At 36.8% G+C, this 23,701-nt stretch overlaps 3 protein-coding genes across 7 annotated transcripts in view; 2 read left to right on the plus strand and 1 right to left on the minus strand.

Annotated features, from left to right (window-relative positions):
• The window catches only part of DPM1 (dolichyl-phosphate mannosyltransferase subunit 1, catalytic), a 29,707-nt gene extending 23,994 nt beyond the window's left edge, over window positions 1–5,713 (plus strand). Inside the window, exons 7-9 of one of the 4 annotated variants that reach the window (XM_027850900.1) lie at window positions 130–195; window positions 3,752–3,893; window positions 4,857–5,713. In XM_027850900.1, coding sequence (XP_027706701.1) covers window positions 130–195; window positions 3,752–3,893; window positions 4,857–4,961 — 313 coding nt within the window. In that variant the 3' untranslated portion in view covers window positions 4,962–5,713. Of the gene's footprint in view, window positions 1–126; window positions 196–3,751; window positions 3,894–4,856 lie in introns of all 4 variants that reach the window. The other 3 variants (XM_027850919.1, XM_027850890.1, XM_027850910.1) reach the window with 3 other exon arrangements.
• A 5,126-nt stretch (window positions 5,714–10,839) lies between these two features.
• Window positions 10,840–11,847, minus strand: LOC114032887 (translation initiation factor IF-2-like). Its single transcript, XM_027848362.1, has 3 exons — window positions 11,558–11,847; window positions 11,311–11,393; window positions 10,840–11,273 (listed from the first exon to the last, which is right to left on the minus strand). The coding sequence occupies exons 1-3, from the start codon at window positions 11,845–11,847 to the stop codon at window positions 10,840–10,842; spliced, it is 807 nt and encodes a 268-aa protein (XP_027704163.1).
• Window positions 11,321–23,701, plus strand: part of ADNP (activity dependent neuroprotector homeobox) — a 30,772-nt gene continuing 18,391 nt past the window's right edge. The window contains exon 1 of one of the 2 annotated variants that reach the window (XM_027850931.1): window positions 11,321–11,411. The gene's annotated coding sequence lies outside the window, so the exon portion shown is untranslated. Of the gene's footprint in view, window positions 11,412–17,173; window positions 17,294–23,701 lie in introns of those variants that run through there. The other variant, XM_027850940.1, reaches the window with a different exon arrangement.

Consider the following 23,701-nt stretch of genomic DNA (forward strand, 5'->3'; position numbering starts at 1 on the left):
TTGTGTTGTCATTAATGTCACTCAGATATTAATCAGTATGTGTGACTAATGTTCCCATATTTTAAAATCTATTGTGACTGCTTCTTTGCAATTTTAAAATAAAAACTTGGATATTTTATTTGGCAGCAGAGGAGCCAACTTCTTAACTCAAATTTTGCTTCGGCCAGGAGTATCAGACTTAACTGGAAGTTTCAGGTATGGTGATTATTATGTTACGTTATATCTAACATTATATGTTACATTTAATTTATTTATTATACTTAATTTGTTATTAGATGTATTAATCTTATTATTATATGGAAAACTTCTATTTTCCAACAATTTGCATTGCCTTCCTCTCTCATCCTAATCCATTAGGTTTCTCACATTACTAATGTTCTTAGATCCTAGAGCTCATGTCTGTTTCTCAGAAATGCTTGGAAAATATACCTATTTTAAGATATATTCTATAACAGTGCTATATAAGATGTTAAGGCAACCCTCTAGAAGTATTTCATAAGTAGAAGAACAAAATAAAAGGTTAATACTGCACTCCGTAACATTTCTATCAACTTAATGGAATGAGTGTCTGTCTATTGGCAGTAGCACAACTATAAGCAACATCATAGTTAAATTTGTATTTGCTAGCAATTTAAACCAATATTTGTCAAAATATTCCCCTAGAAAAGCATTTTGAGGTTTTTTTTAATATTTTTATTGAGCTTTGTTGTCCTTCTATATGTAATTTTAAGAACAATTCAAAATGGACCTAAATGCCTTCTTTATCTTTTTCCTTGTATTTTCTGATATGCTACAAAGGTCATAAACGTAGAGCCTAAAGGGACCTCAAAGGACATCTCCCTCATTTCACAAATGCGGAAACTGAATCCCACAGAGGTTAAGTGACTTCTAAGGTCATAGAGTTACTAAGTAGCAGACCTGGATTTTGAACCCATATGCTCTGATTTCAAATCCAGGTTGTCTATTGTACCTTCCTACTTCTATAAACTATTTGATGTGATTGTGCCAAATGACCAAGGGACAGCACTACCAAATTTGTCATCCTTAAAGCTAAAAAAAAAAAATGCTGATTCATTTTACTCCAAGGCTAAGTTCTTTTTCACAAGTTTAGTTTTGTTTCATTAGCTACTATAGATTTTAGGATGATATTTAATGCAATTATAGATGTTCTTTTTTAAGGAAAGCCTTAAATTTTAAAAGCTTGACAACTTAAAAAACCCACTAAATTAGAAAGTGATGTATTTATATTAAAGGATTACTACAGGCTAACTGTCCTAGTGCCTAACGTCTACCAGCCAAAACCTTATCAGTAAAGAAGAAAGAGAATTTTGAAGCTGAAATGCTATAATCCATGGCCAATTGAAGATCATGCAGAAATCACAGTTCAGAAAGGACTTTATGTAATATAAGCCATTAGGAAAACAGGATAGATTTATTGACAAAAATTTGATTTATATATGAGCTATAACTGTTTTCATCAATTTTCTTTGAATGTTTGTGATTGGTCCATTTATCTCTCTCATACCTAACTTTCACGAAGAGGAAATATATCGTGGAGATATTATGTTTTTTATTGCTATGTGAACATCATCAGTTCAGAGATGGAGACTAGAGGCCTTACAGCTTACAGGGCTAAGTAGTGACTAGGGAAGATCCCTAAGGAATATATTCCTGCCTTATGCTTAGGAATAGCCAAATAGATAAAGAATTTGGTACTCCTGAGGCCTCATGTGTCATGTTTAGAATGTTTCTACACTGTTTTGCATTAGGTTTGTGTGGAAGCGAGTGCCTGGCAAATAGTTAAGTAAGCTATTAACCAGTGCTTGTTAAATGAATGAAACAGCATGCCTGATTTTGAAGGTGGTCAGCAAATATATGGTGATGTGAAGATCATGTCAGGTTTCCAATTCTTATTTAAGGATTATTTGATATTCACTACTTAATTTTTAAATAATCAAACCCTGTATTTCCTTCTCAGGAAAAAAGATCTGTGGATTGAGGGGTCCCAAAACAGAATAAATCCCCATATTTGTCCTTGCTCAGCCAAGCCATACCCATTAGGAACTCCCAGCATGAAAACTGAAGAACTAGAAAAACCTTAGAACAAGTTCCAAAGGGGGGGGGGGGGGGGAAGGCTCAAAACAATGAATGCTGATTTCCAAATATAACCCTTAGGCATTGTGGAATGAGGTAGCCCTAATTTGTCAAAGAACAAAAGGAAGGAAATAGACAGTTTTTGTTGAATGTGAAAGGAATTTTTCTACAAAAACCTCTTAAGTTGGACCCCCTTCTAAAGATGTGTTCTTTTTTTAAAAAAAGAGAGAGAGAGAGAGAGAGAGAGAGAGAGACAGCATTAGTGCGTTTCTGCCACTGGATTTTGGGCAAATCATTTGACCTCCCTGGGCTTCAGTTTCCTCATCTGTAAAATAAGGGGTTTAGACTAGTTGAACTCTAAAGTCCCTATGGGAGAGTAAGAACCCTACTATTCTCTTTCCTTTAAAATAACAAGTCCAAGGTTTTTGAGATTGGGGAAGTTTTAGAAGTAGGGAGCACCTTTCCATTTGAATACTGGTTGAAAAGAATGTGTGGAGGTTTGCCCAGTATATAGAGGTCTGCTTTTTGTACTTATGTTACTGGTTTATTTGTTTCAGGCTTGTACTTTCTTTTGAAGATGCAGGTTGCCACATTTTCTATCTATTAGGAATGTCCCCATCCTCAGCTTTTATCACCTCCCATCTTGTGAGCAAATACATCCTGTTGCCTTCTCCTCTAAGGCAGAGCTCTAGTACTTGGAGGCCTAGTTTGTAGCAACTTGGAGTAGCCTGTTTCTCACAGAGCATATTGAGCTTTTATTATAAAACCCTAGGGACATTTAGGTGAGAAAATGGAGTTCATTATTATGCTTTTTCTTATCTTACATTTTTACTTTTCCTTCTCCTTGTACCTTGCTCTTTTTACCTCTGGAAAGGTTTTCCATGGCCTGTTACTTTCTTAATATCTCAGAATTTTGTTTTTTCTTTAGTCTTTTTAAAAGTCTCTTATCAAATGACAAAAAATAACTAATGAAATTTTAAAGCATCTTTTTCTACTAGAATTTGGCAGAAAATTGACTATAGTAAGCTGTTCTTCAAATGATTCACTTAACTATATTTAACAGTTTTTCATGCAATTTGAAGAAAGATACACACTTCCCTGAAAGATGCAAATATTGTAAGATTTTTATGATCCAGAATATAAAAAAATGATTAAAATTTTCACTATTAAGTTTTTATGTTAGACTATACAAATATCTGTGAGTGTCAGGGAATAATTAGATGTGATTATACTTAGGGGTATAAGTAGATGTGTGGTCTCATTGATGTGGCTACTCCCCCCAAGAGATAAAGCTTGAAACCCACCTTGTGTAACTCTTGTCCATAAATTCTCTAGAGTGGGTCCACCCAACGTGCTTGGGTCCTTGAGAGTATGTGTATATCAGAATAGTATGCAAACTCAATTTTCCCTCGTTCTCACCACTGATCAGCTTGCCTTTTTCAGTCATACATCTCTCTTATAATAACCTTTATGTTCCTCTTGCATAATTCTTGGCTGGGAATGTGTTGTGACTTAACCATGCCCATTATGGGTCTCTGTGACTTTTTGGGTGGCCCTCAATTTAATTCTTCTGAGAGGGTGGGACTTCATGACTCAAAGCCCTAAAAATGTAGACCTGTGGTAATAATGGAAATCAATTTTACTGTGTTTGTCCCAGGCTTCATATCATTCTCGTGCTTTACAGGCTATACCGAAAGGAAGTTCTACAGAAATTAATGGAAAAATGTATTTCTAAAGGATATGTCTTCCAGATGGAAATGATTGTTCGAGCTAGGCAACTGAATTTTACCATTGGAGAGGTATGAGACTAATCTGATTAGAAAAGCATGTTTAATGCTAAGAAATCACTAAAGCTACATACTAGACTTCTCTTTTAAAAAAAGTTAAGGGTTTTTTGTTTGTTTTTTAAGGAAGGATTAATAGAAGAAGGTAGCATTCCCTTCCAGAGTACTGTTAGAACTCTGCCTCCATTTACCCCTTTTTTTTCTTTTCTGCTTCCTTTAATTATTAATTTATTGTCTATCCATGCCCATGGTCACTACCAAAAAAAATCAGCCTGGCCTAAGTCTAATTATTGTAAATTTCTCTCCTACTATCAGCTTAAGCAGATAGGCAGCCATTAAATTGTAAAATACATGGGTCCTAGTTGCCTAGTTCATCTAGGATGGGTGAAAATTTTTTGGAACTGTGAAGAAATAAATGAGAAAATAGGTTTAGGTTGATACTTAGTAGCAGTAGAATACTACTATTTAAATACAATTTAATGTCATTGTGCCCATTTATAAAATTATGAAATGAGAAAATTCATAATGATAAAATGTTTCTTTCAAAAGCCCCCAAAAAATTAAATTAAGAAAATATTTTTAATTTTGGAGTAAAACATTTTCTTGAAGCACAATTGCAGACTTAAGAGAGTTCAATTTGTTTTTGAGTTGAACGTCTTTTCAAAGCAGCATCATGTGGTTCACATGCTATAATTTCAGATCTTAAAATCCATGGGTTATTATGGAGGATATCCACATCAATAAGATCATGAATCCATTGAAAACATGAAATCCTCACTCAGTTAAGGTGAATCTCATCATACAAAAAAACCCCAACATAATTTAAACTTTAAACATATAAACTTGGTGATTATTTGCAAACTCCACCAATTCTGTGTTTAACTTAAGTAAAAGTTTTGTGTGGTTTTGCACCACATTGAGATTCTGCTTATTTGCTTTTTTTAAAGGATATATTGTTTTTGTTTTGTTTTCAAATAGGTTCCAATCTCATTTGTGGATCGAGTTTATGGTGAATCCAAGTTGGGAGGAAATGAAATAGTCTCCTTTTTGAAAGGACTGTTGACTCTATTTGCTACTACATAAGATGACACTATTCATTTTATATTTAAAATATCATATTCGTTTCATTTTAAACATAAGACAAAAGACCTGGTTGCTGATTTTTAAATTGTACTCTTAGACCATAAACAGTAAGGTAAGGTAAATTTCATATACACCTTAATTTTTTTTTCTGGAGGTCTGTTTTACGTCCATGTAAAGGAAGAAGAAATATTCTTTATGTCTGTTTACAGTTGTAATGAGATTTATAAATAAATTTTATAAGATTTTTGGATAAAGCATTATTGATAAATTAAATTGGATTTTCTTGTGCGAAGATTTAAATAATGATACTAAAAGCAGAGTTTCTAGCTTTGGGTTCCTATGGAATATAGACTTCAAAAGAATTATGTATGTACATAATTGAGATATAGTCCTAAAATGTTTACATAAGTTGGAAAACATTCACAATCCACCATCTGGTTTAAAATATTTTCTCTTAAATTAATAAGGAAATCAACCAACCTATCTTAAATTAACATTTTAGGTTCTTTGCCTTATTGCAGCTTGAATGAGTAGATCTGTTTTAACCCTTGAATTTGAAATACTGCATTCTAATATGAAAAATCATAGTAAAAATTAAACCAGTTGACTAATAAAAATATTAAATGTATGTTTTGAATGTGGATAAAAGTTGTATAGTTATAAATTCATAGATATGTTAAGCTGTTAAGAACTTTTTCCTCAATGAGAAAAAAAATCCAATTCGTACAAGATTCAAACTGTTATTCTAGTCATTTTTAAACAATTTACTGAACTTTTCTTGGGCTTTTTTCTAAGAAAATACATTTTTTAAATAATGAATTTACATATGTGTGTTATTCCATTGTGCTCAAAAGTACATATAGACACATTATGGCTAGTTATGTGGAATAGCAAAGGCTCATAATTCTTAAAAACAATTAAGAAACAGCTGTTGGCACCAAACTGGAAGTTTAAGTTAATTGATGGAAGTGTAGCTGTTCTATATTTATCTCCTTCCTGCATTTGAAAAAATTTTGATATTTTAGAAAAGGCAAATAAATTCCATGTCTGGGATACTTAGTAAGTATAGGTTAAGTCAGGCCTGTACAACCTGCGCCCTTGGCCGCTTAGGGCCCGCCAAAGATTTTCAGGCTGCCTGAGAAAAATGGAGAGGGAAACATCTTTTGTATGTAGAGGAAATCCTTTGGAGTGCTACAAGTGTAAACCAGTGGGCCGCAGGTTGTGCAGGCCTGGGTTAGGTCATTATGTATTTGGGCAGCTACGTAGTACAGTGGATAGAATGCCTGGGCTGGAGTCAAAAAGACTCATCTTCCTGAATTCAAATTTGGCCTCAGATATTTCTAGCCGTTCAAATCACTTCACCGTTTTCCTTGGTTTCCTCATCTGTAAAATGAGCTGGAGGAGAAAAATAGCAAACCACTGTATTATCTGTGCCAAGAAAACCTCAAACGAAGTCACAAAGAGTTGGACACTACTGAATGTGTATTTTGCCCAAAGTTATTGAGATAATTATTATTTTTAAAAATCTTTAACACAAAACCATACACACATTCCTAAGTAATAGTGAGCTTTTTCTCAAGAAGATAGTAAGTTTTAGGTAATTCTGTATGAGAGTAAAAATTAAGTTTTTGTTTGGTGTAACCCTGTGATTTCATTGTAGGCAGTTCTTAGTGAGGAAACTCCTTCTACCAAATGCCCATTAACCACAACAGGTATGCAACTTAGTGTCCTAAAATTGCCCATGGCACTGAGAAGTTGAGTTACTTGCCCATGGTCACACAGCCAACTCATCTCAAACTTCAACCCAAAGCCTTTCTGAACTGGAAGCATGCTATATTCACTATTTCATGGTGCCTCTCATATTCTGCTTTCGTGATTCTGAATAAGAGTAGAAATTAATATAGCTAAATAAAGACCTAGTAAGCTGAATCCAAAATTAAATATTGCTAATATAGAGACAGACATAATAAGTGAAAAAAGCAATAAATCCTTTTTAACAAGTTGCACATAGCAACATTCCTGAAGTTGAGAGCCTTTAAAGGCTAAATGTACTCTCATTTTTTTCAAACAAATATATATATATATACTCTTACTTTTGTTCTCAACATATATAGTACATAAATAGATTGGGTAAAAATCATTCTAAGAATGGAGTTAAATAAGATTCACTTTTAATTATTTTGTTGGTCAACTAAGTTACAGAAGTTGCTTGCACTTTATTCGGTATTCCTTAATTAGACATCTGCTAATTTTATTACCTTTAATTACTAAAATATTTCCCCTTCAGGAATTTCACTAGTAAAGACATTTTAAAAACTGCTATTTCACATTGCCTCCCAAACAAGTCATATCAGAAATGCCAAAATTTATATTTCATTGTGTGATGCAGTGTCTTTTAAAAATAATTTTTTTTGAATCCATGTGTTCTTTCCACATTGTTAGTTGAATCTCATTCCAAAGCCCCACCGTCCAAAGAGGGTTGTTTTCTTTATTTCAAACCTTAACTTGCCCACCAGGGGTCAACCTTTCTTAAAGAAGTTTACTCTTAATTCATTTTCATTATTACAGTTTTATTAACAAGAAACCTTCAAACAACTAGAAATGCCTCTATTTTATTTTATAAATTAGAATATAAAATTTAAATTGATAAGGAAAATGAGAATCCTCACTTCCAATTTTTGTGAATATGCTTGTGTTTTACTTTGTTAAATCTTAACATAACAAAAAGGGAGAAAGCAGTACATCTAAAATCAGCTCTGCCCTGTATGACTGCGAGCAAGTCATTTAACTAACAGATTTGGACATCAGTTTCCTCAGCCTTAAAATGAAGGGCCTGGACAATGTGACCCTTAGTTCACTTCCAGCTCTAAAGATCCTATGACTTCATTGTAAAGTATAAGAGGTTAGAAAATTAAGAGAAAAGTAGTAGTGAATTAAATGTAAGCAGTATTACATCTTCTAATTTCCTTAAATGCGATATCTAGGTTTTTTTAAATTATTTCTCCTTCAGCTATTGTGTTAAAAATCTTACTTGATATAAAGAAAAATTTTTTTTATCAGTAAAGCATTATTTCACCATTTGAAAGTCAATTCAAAAGGATGTTATAGTATCTAAAAGCATTTTTATAGGAAAAATAGATTTTGCCATTGTGCTTTTGAATCTGTTATCCAATTTTTGCTTTAAAAATCCCTAAATTTAAAATTTTAGGATGTATAGTTTCTTACATAGTTTTGATACTATAGTCTGAAACCCAAAGCTTCAAAAAAAAAAAAACTGAAGCCAAGAAAGAGGTTAAATTATTTTGTTCAAGTTCTATTTTACTAATAGCGTTTATTAACTGCTTTATTTTTAAAGTATGATTAGCTTCTTTACTTCCCTTACGACTTTTGAGGAAATATAACACTTTTCCCTTTTGCCCACTTGTAATTTTATGGTTTTGGTTTTTGAAAAAACCTAAAAGTTAAATCAAATTGAGAGTTAAAACATACCTTCTGATATTCATAAGAACCCTAGCCAGCCACCTGAGTTTGGAAATTAGTATGTGGAATACTTTGGGCTGGTGACAACTTGTTGAACCTTATAGGCTCACACATAGGATTTATAGCTGCAAGAGACCCTTGGAAATCATCTACTCGAACCCCATCTTTTTATATAAGGAATGAGTCTTGGGTGAAGTGAAAGTCAGGACTTGCAGTGAAGGTCATACTGGTAGAAGTAGCAGAAATGGAATTCAAACTCTTATCCTCTGATTCTATGTCCATAAATACTAAAATTGTTTTGAGGACACTGAAATTACATAATCTTCAAATTACAGTATCTTACACAAATTTATAAGCCTCTAATTCTTTTGTGAAAGTATGAATAAGGTTTTAATAATATTTTTTGTAACCTAAAATTCAGGAATGTTGTAAAAACTAAATTGCTTGCATAGAGCACCAGCCCTGGAGTCAGGAGGACCTGAGTTCAAATGTGGCCTCAGACACATAATACTTCCTAGCTGTGTGACTCTGGGCAAGTCACTTAACCCCAATTGCTTCATTTTAAAAAAAAAAAAAGGCAAGCTAAATTGCTACTTTAACACTCTTGAGCAAGCTTTATGGAAATAAGCCAAATTATTTAAGGGAAATCAATTTAAGATTATAGGATTTAGATCGGAAGGGACCTTAGAAATCATTTAGCCCAACCCCTCGTACAGGTGAGAAAACTGAGGCTGAAGAGGAAAAATGACTTGGTCACACAAAGCAGGAGAATCAGGATTTGAAACTAGGCTTTACTTTAAAGCCCAGTGCTCTTTTTGCTATGCTCTACTGCCAGTTTAATAATGTTAGTAGAAATATACCAAACTGTTTTGCTATTTAGTATCATATAACTACTCAGTACTTTCAGTTAACCACCTTAATAAAGTGATGTTTAGTGGTTTTGCTGGCTTACTTTCAGAAAGATAGATTTAAAAGTGTCGACAAAGGAAACAAATATGGGGGGATAAGGATGAGGGAAGGGAATGGTACTTAAGTTATTTTTACATGAAGATGCATAATACAGAATGGAGTTTTGCCTAAGTTGAATTTTCCAGATCCTAAGTTCCAGCCTCCCTAATGCCCTACCCAATTGAATGACCTTTCAAAAGAAAAGTAGCTTTCAGGGCCAGAATTTCTCATCTTTTGACATTATTAATCCCATGAAAATGAATGCTGGCGTCTAAAACAGATAATGTTGGATAAAAGTTCATGACCACGAAGAGTATTTTCTAACAAACTATATGGCTGTATTTTTATCTATGTATGTATATAAAGTTGGAAAGGACCTTTTAGACCACCAACTTTTCCTCATTTTACAAATGGGGAAATTGAGGCTCAGATTTAATGACTTGCCCCAAGGTCTATCCATATGTCTTTGGATGTCTATGGAGAATGTAAAATTTCAAAAGAACAACTAACAATCTAAAAATCAATTTTCATCTGCAGGAATATTCTCACCAAGCCAGGTGGTGGATGGGAAGCCTGGGCTGAGAAACTTAATTCACTAAATTCATTGTAAGATTTAAGGCAGTGCCTTAGAAACTTTTTCACCCATTGAGGAAAAATGAATATGGCTTGAGGGAATGTGGCCTTCCTTTTTGATGTAACTTGAGAGCAACTTAATTGTGGCAGGTGATTCCCCTTTCACCCTTAATCTTAATTTGTCCTTTAGGGACCCTCTTCCCTTGCCCTACATACACACTTTACTTTTCCACGTGGGTGCATCTTGCCACACACCCCCTCCCCCCACCAAAAGTAGTTCAGGCCCAGCTGGGGCCCTGCGCAGGGATTCTCAGGACAGCCACCTGACTGAGTGCTAGGGCAGTGCTTTGGTCCTGCTGCCTCCGCCTGCAGTGGCCAGAGGAAGGCGCCAGCCGCACACATTGGAGGAGGCGGCGCAGTGCGGCCATTATTCAAGGCGCCTCCTAGTGGGTCAATAGCAAATTCATTCCCCCCTCGACACACCTCCCATTCTCGCGAGAACAGCCCTCCTTTAATGATATTATATAACTACCCCAGGGAAGGAGGGGAGAAGAGTTGGTATGACCCACACTGCTAGGGTAAGTGAAATGTAAAGTGCAATGTAAGTGGGGTAAATGCCCCCCCCCAAAAGTGGGGGGAAGGGGCAAGAGCCCCCCCAGCTGGACAATGAGTCCTCTTATGCTAATGAAGGACTTACGTCACTTCCGCTCTTTCTCGGCCGCCATTTTGGCCAGGGCAGGTTCGGGGACTCGCTCCGAGGCGCCTGTATTGTCTGCTGAGGGGAGACGCGGGATCAGGCCCCCCCTCCCCCGCCTGCCCACCGCCGCCTCCGCCGGCCCGGTCCCCTCAGCCGCCCGCCTGGATCCATGAGCTGAACTCACGCACCCCCACCCCCTCCCCGGCCGCCGCCATCTTGTGCCCCCCCCTCCCCCGGGCAGCGCTGAGGGGGATTTTCTCTTTTACTCTGACGAGCTCCCTCTCCCGGTCCCGCCGCCGCCGCCTGGCGCTGCTGAGGAGGAGAGAAGCGGCCGAGGCTGCCGCCACCACCGCCGGTGAGGCCGCCTCCCCACCCACCGCCCTCCACCACCCCTCCTCCTCCTCCTCCTCCTCCTCCTCCCCCTTTGTCTGCACCACTCGACGACTCCGCCGCCGCCCGCCCGGGGACTGGAGGGAGCCGCTCGCGCCGCCGCTTCCCACCGGCGTCTCGTGCTGCCGCCGCCTTCACTCTGCTGCGTCCGCCGCTCCCCCCGGCCGCAGCGGCAGCGGCGCGAGCCGGAGCGCGAGACCCCGGGCGAGCTCGCGCCCCCCACCCTGCTGCGGCCGCCGCCGCCGCCGCTGCTGCTGCTGCCGTGCCGCCGCCGCCGCCTCCTGCCCCTCGAGCCTCCCGCCGCTGGGATCCCCCTCCTCGTTACCACGCCGGCTCTGTGCAGCCTTACGAACCAAATCAAGGTAAGCGATTCTTCGACTCTTTTTTTCTTTTATCTTTCACGATGCATGCAATAATGCACCGATTGGTTTGCACTTTGAGCTGCATGAACTCCTTCCCTCCTCTTCCCTCTCCCCCGCTCCCCGCCCCCCCCACTCCCCACACCCACCCCCCGCTACACGAGGAGAGATGGATACATCCTTTCTCCTTCCCGTGCAGCCTCTTTAGTGTAACCTCCATAAGGTGCAGGCTCCATTGCAATCTTTTCACAAGTGCAATCATCACTGCAGATCCTCCGGAGTTTGCAAGAGGCACCCCTTGTGCATCCCAGTCCTGCGAAGCTTTGAAGGCGTGAAATAGCTCCTCTGCAGACTTAACATCGCTTTGTTGTTTAAATTTAACCCCCTCCCCCTCATACTTGTCCTCTGTATGTTTAAGCTGCTTGAATGGTTTGATCATCCTCTTGATATAACGGTGTGGACCTAACTACCGGCTTTCTTCTTGGGGGTCTTGGCATCATATGTGGCTTCTTATGTACCCACTCTCCCCATCAAAAAGAAATTCCCCACCTTTTTAGCTCCCTGAGGTGCCTATGGAGGACACAATTGTCAGCAGGAGCAAGACATATGGATGTGGGCTTGGTTTAATTTTTTTAAAAACAAATTCCTGAGCAGACTTGAGTCTCCTGCCAAATCACACCGTTCTCAGCTTTTTGGGGAGGGAGGGGGGGAAGAGGTTGGATTTGTGAGAAGTGGAAGGAACACCAAGGCGGATTAGCATGGCATGAACCGAAGTATTTGCTTTCTGAATGCATTCTTCCTTAGCATGCTAGTTCTTCTCCCTCCCCTTCTGTACAGAGAGCGATAGCATCTCCCCGTTTAAAAATGCCGGCTTGTTTGGTAAACGCTGCTTATTGTCGCAAAGTTGGGGTTTGGACATGCTAATAAGATGACAGAAAATGGCAAGCCAGAGAGCAGAAATTACTGAAATTTAATGAATGGAGAGTAGTAGCCTTACCGCCCTCTTCTTCACCCCTCCTTCCTTCTTCCATTCCCTTCTTTCCCCTCCCCCCCCCCACCTGGATGTCTGTGTCTGCTGGAAAAGGCGCGATTGCTTCAGCTCCTCCTGCGCCCAGGATCTGGCTTCTGGGCCAGACCCTGTACTCCTGTTTCCCACATAGTCCCACCCCCTCCTCTGAAAATCATACACCTTGATGGACTTGCATTCACTTCCTCTACGGGTTTTTGTTTTTGGTTTTTTGGTTTTTGGTGTAGCCCCATGTCTCAGACAAAGCCAATAATTTAATTAAAAAAAAAAAAGAATCAAAGCTGCTTTCTGGATGTCATTTTAATGCTGCTCCCTCACAACTCCCATTTGTGATGTTTTGAGTGCATGTGTATTGATTCTTTAAAAAAAGGGGTGGTGGTGGGAAGTGCACCACAGAAGCCTGATCCAGTTTTTGTTTGGTTGTGTTGTGTTTTGTTTTGTTTTTTAAATTAAATCTGTATTGTTGCTTCTGGTTTATGGCCTTGAAGAAAATGCCAGCCCCCACCCAAAATGCACCGCAGCCAAGTCGGCTAAAGGAGATGAGTGTTGGAGTCAGTAGGGGGCGCATTCTCTGCACTGGGTAAGGCTGCAGAGGGGGGGAAGGGCCCCAGATGTACAACCAAGAGCTGCTTCACAGCGCCTTCTACAGACCATGGGAAAATGGGCCTAACACACTTAGTTACTCTTGTGAGCTGACATCAGTAGAGACGAGGATTAGTAAGTAAAGCGCAATAGTTTGAAGACATGTTCATCTTTTGGTTCTTTGGAGGGGTTTTGTTAGTAACAAATGTTCAGTCACCAGCACCTGTATATTGCCCCTAATAGCTTCATCATGCCACATACTTAAGATAAGCATTTTAAAATCTTTGTATTTCTAGAGTCCTTTCCCAGATTGTAGACTTCAAAGATGACCCAGGTATCTGTTTTTAAAGGTCAGCCAAATGGAGCAAGTAAGGAAGATTGACAACAAAAGGAAGGGTTTGTGTCACAACTCGTTACGTTAAGGGTTTTATTAGTAAGCTGTCAGAACTAAGGTAGCTACCTTTTACCTCAAAGCAGTATGGATGTTATTTTAATAAACAAATTTGATTTTGAAAAGTGTTAACCGAAAACTTCATTATCAATATAGTTTGAGAAATGTAGAAATGTGGAGTGTTTAGTGAAAAATCCAGTCCCCATCTTTACACCATGATGTACTGAACTTGTGCTAAGCTAATGGGTGGCCTAGAGGTAATACTCCCTTCTTCTACCATTAGACTATGTTGTGAATTCATGTAGTGTGTTTATTTTGAAGGTTGGGAACTAACAGCTAGAAAGACAAAAATGTCTTCCACTTTCTTCCCCTATTTGCTACTGAAAATAGCCTCAGTTGCTAAAATTTCCTATCAGCCAAGCCACATTCCTCAAGGAGCCAGTTAGAGCTGGTTCCAAAGAGGTGCTTCTGGAAACTAGCAATAACTTGTGGATTTTTGTTTTCAAGTTAGCACTTTTTTTATAACTGATTGAGCATGTGTGCTACTATATGGTAATATAGAACACTTTAGAACATTTAACTGTTGTTTTGAGTCAATTTAAAGAGTTGCTAGGTCAGCTTTTAAAAAATTTTTGACAGCTTTATTCAGAATCCAAGAGTTTCACAAAACTTTCTTGCCACAAAATATTGTGATTGGTTATTGATTCATTCTAACAGGTAAAGTTTTTGTTGTAAGTAACTTTTTAGATACACTGAGATAAATTTAGGTCAGGAGAGTGATAGGTTTTTCTAGTGATACGTAGTTAATAAATTATCTCTTAAAGTTATTAGTATTAAATAGTTGGTACCGTATAACATTTGGAGGGTGAGAAGGAAGAGGCAACAAAAGCTGTTGAGGTCTAATATTATGTCCAAAGAATAGTGATGTTTACTGTCATGTGGCAATTTATTTATTTGCTGCTTAGAGGTAGCAAACTTTAACCTGTGTCAAGTGGTTTAACTTGAGTCCCAATACTTAGTATTTGGGGAAAAGTTATACTGAAGACTGTTTAAATTGGAAAACAACTTCTGGGACTAGAATGTTTCAGAATGTTGGTTGAGAAATGGGAAGGTTTTTTGTTTGACAAAGTAAATTATAAATAAGAAGTATTTGCCAGTATCTAGTAATGAAAGGCATTCTTTCAGGAACTTTTGGTTAGCTCTTGGAAAGCATCTGTTCTTCAGTGTTTGTGTATATGCATGCACACAAATAAATAAACATGTATACTTCTACTGTTTGTGCCTGTATCTGTCACTTCCCATGATTAGATCTGGTGAAGGTGGCAGAAAAGGAAGATGGATATCTTTCATTTACTGAGGGACTCGTTATTTTGAAACCAGTTATTTTACTCAGATAGAGATGTACAAGATGAAGGAGATTAGACTGAAATCTCTGCTGAACTCAAAATCTACTTTGAAGGTTTAGATTTTTATTTATTTTTTTTTTAAATATTGGAGGGATAATGTATGATTTACCTTTTTCACCTTAAAATGTATGTTGGGGGGAGGGAAAGGTGTAGTTAACTTAGGTTTTACACTAATTAAGATAAAAATAAGATTTTATTCATGTTTAACATTTTAGTGTTGGTTACAGGTAACCAACAGAGAAAATTTTTAACAAATTTCCTAACAGAATTGGTTGGTAAATGAACCCTGATTTATGTCAAATTAGTACAATTGTACTTGTCATGGAAGAACACACCCCTGAAATTTAAGAATTGACAAGAAAATTATAATCAGAAAACCTATTTGATAACTAGAGTAGAAATATATAATGAAAATTGTACATTGAGTTAGTGGTTTCTTTTTAGCTGCAGAGAATGGGATGACTTACAAATCTTGAAAATGGTTATTAAAATTTAATAAGCAATATTTCTGAAATGCAGAGAAATCATTCAGCAGTGTGAGATTAAGACTAAGGAAATGCACACACTGGCTACAGATTTAACTGAAAAAAATTAATTTCTAATAGGGAAAGTGGTAGTTGGTTTGGCTGGTGTAAAGAAGGAAGTGGAAATAAATATTTGGGTAGGAGAGAAGAGACAAAAGGAGACTTCAGGTACTTTAATGCATTATCTTTTTAGAGACTCTACAGATGACAAATTATAGAAATTGAAATAGACTTTTGGCAGATTATTATATGTATCAATCAGATCACTTGGGGTTTTTTTAGAGCTCTCCATTTGGAAAAAAGTCATCCAAATATTAGAACTCAGATTTAGATGAAACTAAATCCAACTCCAGAAATGAAAAAATTGAAGTTCAACTCTGAACACCCTTCAAGATGTTAATTCTTAAGAAAGCTTGAAAATGAAAGTGATAGGTTAAAATTTTGTAAATTTTATTAGATTAGTATCCAATTTGTGGTTTATCCAAAGATGCCAAGGAAACAGTTATGCAACGAACTGCTAGCCTGGACTTTCAAAGGATTTTCTGTTTGAAGGAATGTCATAAAGTGTATTATAGATTCCACTACGTAAATTAACTTTAGTAATCTGGGTATAACTTTTATTTACTTGCCCAGGGGGCATGTATATTAAGACAACCTTAATCTTGAAAATGAATGTTAGTTAAAATTGGATTCACAAAGTTCCTTTTTAATGAATATCATATTGTTGTTCAGTCATTTCAGTCAGGTCTGACTCTTCATGATCCAATTTGGGTTTTCTTGGCAGAGATATTGTAGTGGATTGCCATTTCCTTCTCTGGCTCTTTTTACTGATGAGAAACTGAGGCAAACAGGATTAAGTGACTTGCCAGGGTCACACAGGCCAGATTTGAACTCAAGAAAATGAGGCTTCCTGACTTCAGGCCTGGCTATGCCAGCCTAGCTGCCCCTGTATGTCATATCAGTGTCACATAAACTTGCAATATGATTGGAGGAGGGGGGCAGGAGGGGTAGATATGCTGTGATTTATGGTATTAAGTCTGGAACAAATGCCATATTTGTTAATGTGAATCACTGTAAATTATACCGTTTGTGTTGTCAGTTTGTAAACCCAGGATTTAAAATTGATTTGACTAAAAACTTGATGCTGATTGGTTAAATTGATATTCTAAACTGAGATAGCTATGCCCTATGTACCTATTAAGACTCTTTCCTCCTCTATTATTTCTTCATTCTTTAAGACATGCATTTTAAGAAACTTTTCTTCCATGGTTTATCCTTTAAATGACACACATTTTTTCTGGATTTTCTTTGTACAAGATGACCTCAATTCTTACTTTTAACTCCATGGGGTCCTTTGACTGAGTTTATTAATTGGAAAGTAAAGTTATATGGTTGCTTATACTACCTCTTACTACTTCCAGCACCTGTCCCCTGGTCTGGTTATGCCCTGCCATCCTTCAATATGAGTCAGCCTGGGTGGGTTTTGAAGCTCTTTTGTAGTGGGAAGAAAACCCCTTTCTTAAAATATGTGATTAACTAGGTTTTTTTTTTTTAATTGGTTTTGGTTGAAGCTTTTAATATTGAAGACACTTTTATTTGTCTTTATCTCTTCCAGGCTGTTATGAGAAATTCTCTCAGTATCATTGATACTTGGCTTAGTACAAAGCAGTAAAAGAAATCTGTCACTCCTGGAGTCTTTCAAGGACTTGAGCATTATTCCAAAAGTTATGAGTTGGAAAAGACAGGAAGTAGACAACTGGGTGTGGTGGAAAGAACATTGGATATGCTTTGGAAACCTGGGTTCAAATCATGGCTCTGCTGCTTGATACAGTTATTCTGTGACCTTGGGCAAGTAACCTCTGGACCTTTTCCTCTTCCTTAAAATTGAGGGAGTTGGATTAGATTATTTCTGTGCTTCTTTCCACCTCTCAATTTATGGTGCAATTTTATACTATGTGAGTAAAAAAGGCTTTATTTGAACATAGACACTGTCAGACAGTTTAGTACCTGGGATTGAAAAGGGCTAATATGAATGCATACAATAAGATGTAAGGAAATTTAAGTTTTACACATATGATTGTAATTTTAAAATCTTTCCAGAGTTTTTTACTTTCTCAATAAAGTAATATTATTAATATCCTCTCAAAAATGCATTTACAGTTGTGTTGAGCCACTCTTTCAACTAAGGGTTATGTTGTTTAAATGGAACTGGCTAATGTGATTTATTTGATGCATTTAAAAAGGTAAAGTACTGTTTGTTTTTAAAGCTGTGTCTGTGTATGTGTTTGAGTGTGTGTGTGTCCTCCCAAAGGCTTTATTGTTTTACAGGTAGGTAAAATGAGGCACAGCAAAGTTAAATGATTTGCTTGAACTATGACATACAAAGTAATTCCCAGGTTTGTGTTACAATTCTTTATAATGATCTTATGAACTCTGATTGAAGAAGCCTCCAATGAGTACTTCATAACTTAACTGCTGTTCTTTGCCCTTGAAGATCCACCCAAGGATATTCAGTTAGTGTCTTCATGTAGTAAGGGTAATTTCACTCAGTGTGTTTAAGTACGGGGCCAGTTAACAGCCTCAAAACATCAAAAATCACCCTTGAAGGAAAGGAAAAATAGAAATCAGTAGTCTAATCTTGGGGTGCAACATTCAGAAATAGTTGCCCAGAGAAATCTACAAAAGTTAAAATAATGCTTGAACTAGTGTTTGTGTTAATTTTTTAAAGCAAGAATAATATGGTAGAGGTGATAAGATTAAAAGAAATGTCATGGGCTTTGAGTTAGGTATATATGCTACTAGTTTCTTTCACTAAAAGATCCTCTCCAGGTGTTTAAAATTCCTCTAAGGAAACATTTAAATTGCCTAAGAAATAGCTTTTGGGTTTTCAGCAGAAAAAAGAAAAGAAATATGAGTTTATGGCCTAGGTTTCTGCCCCAGTATTTTTCCCAGAAATTTATCTAGTAGCTCTCAATTCCATTCCTTCAGTTAGCAACTATTTGCATTCTTCCCCCCCCCCCCCCCCGTGGACCCATCCAAAAAATCTAAAACCCACTGAAAACAACTGGACCTTCAAAAATGAGACTGATTTGGGAACCTGCATGCCATCAGACCTCACCCCTCTTAGTCCATTTCATATAGTTCACTACTCAGAGTGTTTATGATTGTATAGGAGAATGGGGGGAAAGTGTATTAAGGTGTCAGGCTGGCATCCAAGTACTCTTATTCAATGATAATAGAGTGGAAGTGTTCCTCAAAATTGAATTTTGCCGATTTGAATGGGGGGCAAAATGAGTTTAGATAGGAGAACCCTTGATGATGGTGGATTTGCTCTGAATTTCAGTTGACTTTAGACAACGTGAATTTTCTGGTTCAGTTCTTTTATTTGTAAAAATAGGACTTTTGTGGGGAAAGAATGAGGGTTGAGCCCTTGGATAACATAACTTGCTTATAGGAATGTTAAAAATAAATACTTCTGACTGATTTGTACTCTGGAGATGACTTGGAAAAACTTGAGAAAGATGTTTAAGTTTTTAAGCAAATAAGACAGTTATTAGTTCAAGTAGAGGGACATGATTAATTTCAGAATGGATACAAATGTGTATAGCTGAATTTCTTCACACATATCTTCTTATGAATGATCTCATTCTCATTTTCAAATCTGATAGACTGTATATAGAAGCTTTACCAAGTGCCATATTCTTTATTGTCTACACAGTAGGGTAAAGTGCTGATGGTGGTGTCCGTGGCACATCATTCCTTTCCCCACAGCTTGGTGATTCCTTGAATTTTTACCTTTCTGTCAGTATTGAGAATTCCACTTATTAAAAATAGTCCAATAAGAAATCATCCCTTTACTCATAATTTCTTCAAATATTCATTAGCAAATTGTAGCTTGATAAGATTAGTTTAGATGTATTTCTCAAACTGTGGCCAAAATAGTAGGCTAAATTAAAAAAAAAATTATTGATGGCTTAAAGTTGTAGGCAGCAGCAGTTATATTTAAATCCAAGTGGCACCTTCAAAGCGAGGGTAGCCTACATTTGAAATCCATGCAATTCAAATGGAGATTCCAGGATGTAGAATTGGAATTGGACCTCAGAAATAATCTAGAAAACACCTCCATCCCCATTTTACGCTTGAGAAAACTGAAGGCTAAAGGTTGTATCTTGCCATGGTTCACATAGGTGGTAAGTAGCAAAATCAGGGTTCAAATCCAGGTCCAAACTCCAAATCCATTGCTCTTTCCACTCTGTAATGCTGCCTCTACACTGCAAATATCCCAGGTATATTTTATACATTTACAAATATAGCACAGCAACATAGTAAACATTATAGAGGGCCATTGAGAACTTTGAAGCAGTGATTGTGCTAACTGCATCTTGGATAGATTACATGTGTGTTTAAAGTATTAATGTATAAAAAACACCACATTGTGTGTCTGTATGCATGTATGTATGTTCACACAATATGCTATGTAGATAAAGAGTTGTTGCTGTGACAACCAGGACTTTCCTGCCTTTCAAGAATGGCAACATTGCAGTATAATTGTATCCACTATATAGTTTGCGGGCTTTTCAGTAGGTAATTCACTGCTGGGAAGTAATTCATTGTTTTTTTATAGTGATTGTACCAATAACGGACTCCTATATAGAAGAAAATAAGCCTTGATAACTTTATCCTTCCTCTTTGCAAGTTTGAATTAAGTTTCACTTACTAGTTTTTAGTGGCTTGCTTTTATTGTTCTCTAAACAGGCGTGGTGTAGAGGTCAAAGCTAATGTTGGATGTTAGCCAATTCCACATTGACCCTAACAATGTTATTGACAGGTTGGATAAAAGGTTGGTTATTGGCTTGGGCGTTTTGTATCCCTCCTGGTTCTTTGCAATTCTATTATTGTTAACCTCAATTCAAATTTTTATCTCCTCTTAGATTATAACAACCTCCTAACTGTTCTCCCTTCCTCCAGATTCTCTCCTCTTAATCCATCCTACACAGAGCCATGAAATTAATCTTTCTAAAATACTGTCATTACTGTGTTGCTTCCCTTTATCAAAAAAAAGAAAAAAATAGATTCCAATGTTTTCTTGTTGCTTTCTGAATTAAGTCCAAACATCGTGGCATTCAAGGCTATCACAATCTGACTTCAGCCTATTTTTTCCAGTTTTATCTCCCATTATTCTCCAACAAAAGATATTTATGTCATTTATTGGAGCTATTTATATGCATATCTTATCATTCCTTGATGGCAAAAACCTTATATCCTACAACTTTGTATTTTTATAACTGGATATTCACCCTAAAGCTTTCGGGCTATACTGTGCTTGTACTAAGTGGGCATTCCAGCAGTTGTAGAATGAATGAATGACTATAATAAGGTACTTCAGTTACTTTTTTGTGATGGTAGTTTCCTCAAAAGTTATTCTTCCCTTTGCAAAAGGAAGGTAGCCTTAGATGATGGTAACTTGTTAAAATTACATGTATCTTTAAGGTTACTGAGTAACCAGGATCTTTATTGACATCTGTTCTTACCCTCTAATTGTTGCTGGTACTCCCTACTACAGTATATTAATAGAGCAGAAAAGTATTTAATCCTGGTAAAGTGATTTTACTTTTCTTTACCTGGTTTTGGGGGCTGATAGTTGGCTTTTTAAAAACACCCATTGATGACTTCTGTTTCTTGCACCATCATATTTATCCCTAAATATGTTCTATTGCATTTTTATTTATTTCATTAAATGTTTCCCTGGATCCTGTCTCCCCTGCGAATTTGACACCTGACTTAGATAAAACATTGGGTTGAGAACAAAAAAACCAAACCCTAAAATATGTCTTACAGTCTCTTAGCAGATCACTGACAAACTTCAGATGTGTCATGCATATTTGCAGGTCTCTTCTGTTTCTTTATCAGCTGACTCCTTTACCTGTAATTTCAGGTGACTAAAAAAAATCAGTACTCTAAATTGACCTAATTAACAATGTAAATGTAATTTGGAATGACTTGGTGAGCTTGATGTGAATGCTCATTTACTGTTGAGAATGCCAGTTCCCAGATTTCATTGACTACAATGGTATTGGCTGTTTTATCTGCAGTAAAAAGATAAAAAATTGTGCTAAATTCAGGATGGAGGGTGTTGATTAGTGCCTCTAATGCATAGGTTATAAGAATGTTTGTATAACTTATGTAAGCTACAAAGTGTTTAAGCTAGAATGTCCACTTATAATCTGAGCATAATTTTGATTTTATTATATCTTTTCTAGCTAAACTGGTTTAAAAAAAACTATTTAAACCTAGAAGGGATCTTTGAGTTCATCTAGTCCAACCCTCTCATTTTACAGAGGAAGAGGCTGAGGTTAAGGAACTTTGGCAAGGTCACCCAGGTTGTTGTAAAGTGGATTTCTACTTAGGTACAAGTTGAACTAGATAACTTTGATGTACTTCCCAGCTCTTGTAGTAATGTGAAATTTAACTTCTTTTTTCTTGGCTTGTGTTTGAAAACCCTTCAGACTAATACTAAATATTAATCAAAACATAACCAATTTCACATAATAAATCTTACTGCCCTTACATTAGAGACTCTTAATGGGAAAGAATTTAAACAAAGAATTGATGGAAGCTGAACTTTCTCTGTATTGTAAAGGCTTATGTTTCCATTATCATGTTATCTTGAAGTTATTGGGGGGGTTTTCTTAAACCCCCTCTTTGTAGTTCTGCCCTTGTATAAATTAATCTCAAACTATATAGGAAGGTTCTGTTCTGACACCTAGAGCTAGATGCTTTAGCATCTGTTCAACATCCCTCATCTTACAAAATGAAGAAACTAAGGTTCACAGAAGCAAAATGACTTGCCTAAAGTTACGCAGGGTAGTAAGTGAAAAGGCCAGTATTTGAACCCATGTCCTCTGATTTTTAGTCCCCCATATTTTCTTTTGTACCATATTGTTTCTCTATTAAAGTACATAAATGTACTTTTAATGAAGATTGATTGAAGGACCTGTGACTCTCCCATCATGATCTATTGCTCTCCCTCAGATCCTTTTTACAGGATTTCAACTTGGCCCCATCCATACCAGCAAGAAAGCTGTGCTAAGCACTTTTGGAAGTTCTTAAAATTCTCAAGTCAGCAGGGTAACATTAATACACTGGAGCAGTTGCTTGCTTAATGGTATTCTAATGGTCTGGAAAACTTAAAGTCACTCACAGTGCCTCATTTACATCAGTGGGAGTGGTTCATTCACCTGTAAGATCCGGCTCTTTAATAAAGGGATGCTAAAAAGAAAAAATCAGCTTAATGGTAGATGTTAATGATGGCCATTTTTTTTTCCCACATCAAATTGTATCAGTTTATGCTATCTTAGTAGACAGGCACCTTTTACATTTTGCTTCCGGGATAGAAAATTAGATTCATCGATTGCCCAGTTCCACATCCTAATCTTACTTGGACTTTGATGTTCCTGCTACTGATCCCAGTGTTCTACCTATATTTAGTTGCCCAATATGAAAGTAAAAATAACTGATAATGTTGGGGCAACTTTTAGTAACTTAAATCCTGAATTATGACTAATCTTTTTAAAGAGTAAAACTCATACATGAAGTACTTTAAGATATAAAGAATTCAACTAGGATTGAACCTAAGTAGGTGTAGAACTACCTAAATGTGGCTTTTGTGTCCCTATTTTGATGATTTCTCATTGAGCACTTAGATAATTTTTTTTTAAATGTACGTCAATCTGTACACTGCATAGTTGGGTTTTTTCCTTCTCACTTACTTTGGTTAAAATGTGAAATTTCATAGGTTTACATTCTGGCTTATAGAAAGAACCACAGTTTACATGAGTAAACTTGAATGAGTGATTACCTTGTCTTTGTTAGAGGAATGCTGTCATTCAAAATTCTGAGAATTGTATAGCCCTCTCCCTAATTTCATACCAGTGAGATAACAATTCTCTCTACATATTATCGTCCCCCAAAAAGGGATAAAACACTTGGAGACAATTTTTTTTAAATTTTTATTTTTTAAGTAGGTTCTGTTTAAAGTACTGCAAAGAACTGGGAGGTGAGAAGAGCCCAGTTTACTCAAGGTAAACCATCAGTTAACCAAAGTTAGAGTTCATTTGGAAAAATGTTGGAATTACCATTTGAACCGAACAATGCAATTTCTGTGAAATTAATTTGAGTTAGGCTACCATCAGAAAGATTATCAAGCAACCTAGGTATTTCTGCTAGAACGCATTGTTTAGTACTATTGCCATAATATTTGAGAGAAGACCTGAGTAGTGCTAGAGCCACATGGAAGTCTCCCTTTAAAACAATAACGTGTGTGTGTGTGTGTGTGTGTGTGTGTGTGTGTGTGTGTGTGTGTG

The sequence above is a fragment of the Vombatus ursinus genome, unplaced genomic scaffold (genome assembly GCF_900497805.2).
Source record: "Vombatus ursinus unplaced genomic scaffold, bare-nosed wombat genome assembly UNPS02000580.1, whole genome shotgun sequence".
NCBI lineage: Eukaryota > Metazoa > Chordata > Mammalia > Diprotodontia > Vombatidae > Vombatus > Vombatus ursinus.

Coding starts and splice junctions, on each gene's coding strand:
- LOC114032887 (XM_027848362.1), bottom strand. CDS start 11,847: ATGATCAAACCATTCAAGCAGCTTAAACATACAGAGGACAAGTATGAG. Junction 11,394..11,557: donor CTCTCCTCGTGTAGCGGGGG/GTGGGTGTGGGG, acceptor TTGGTTCGTAAG/GCTGCACAGAGCCGGCGTGG. Junction 11,274..11,310: donor GAGGCGGCGGCGGCGGCACG/GCAGCAGCAGCA, acceptor CGGCCGCAGCAG/GGTGGGGGGCGCGAGCTCGC.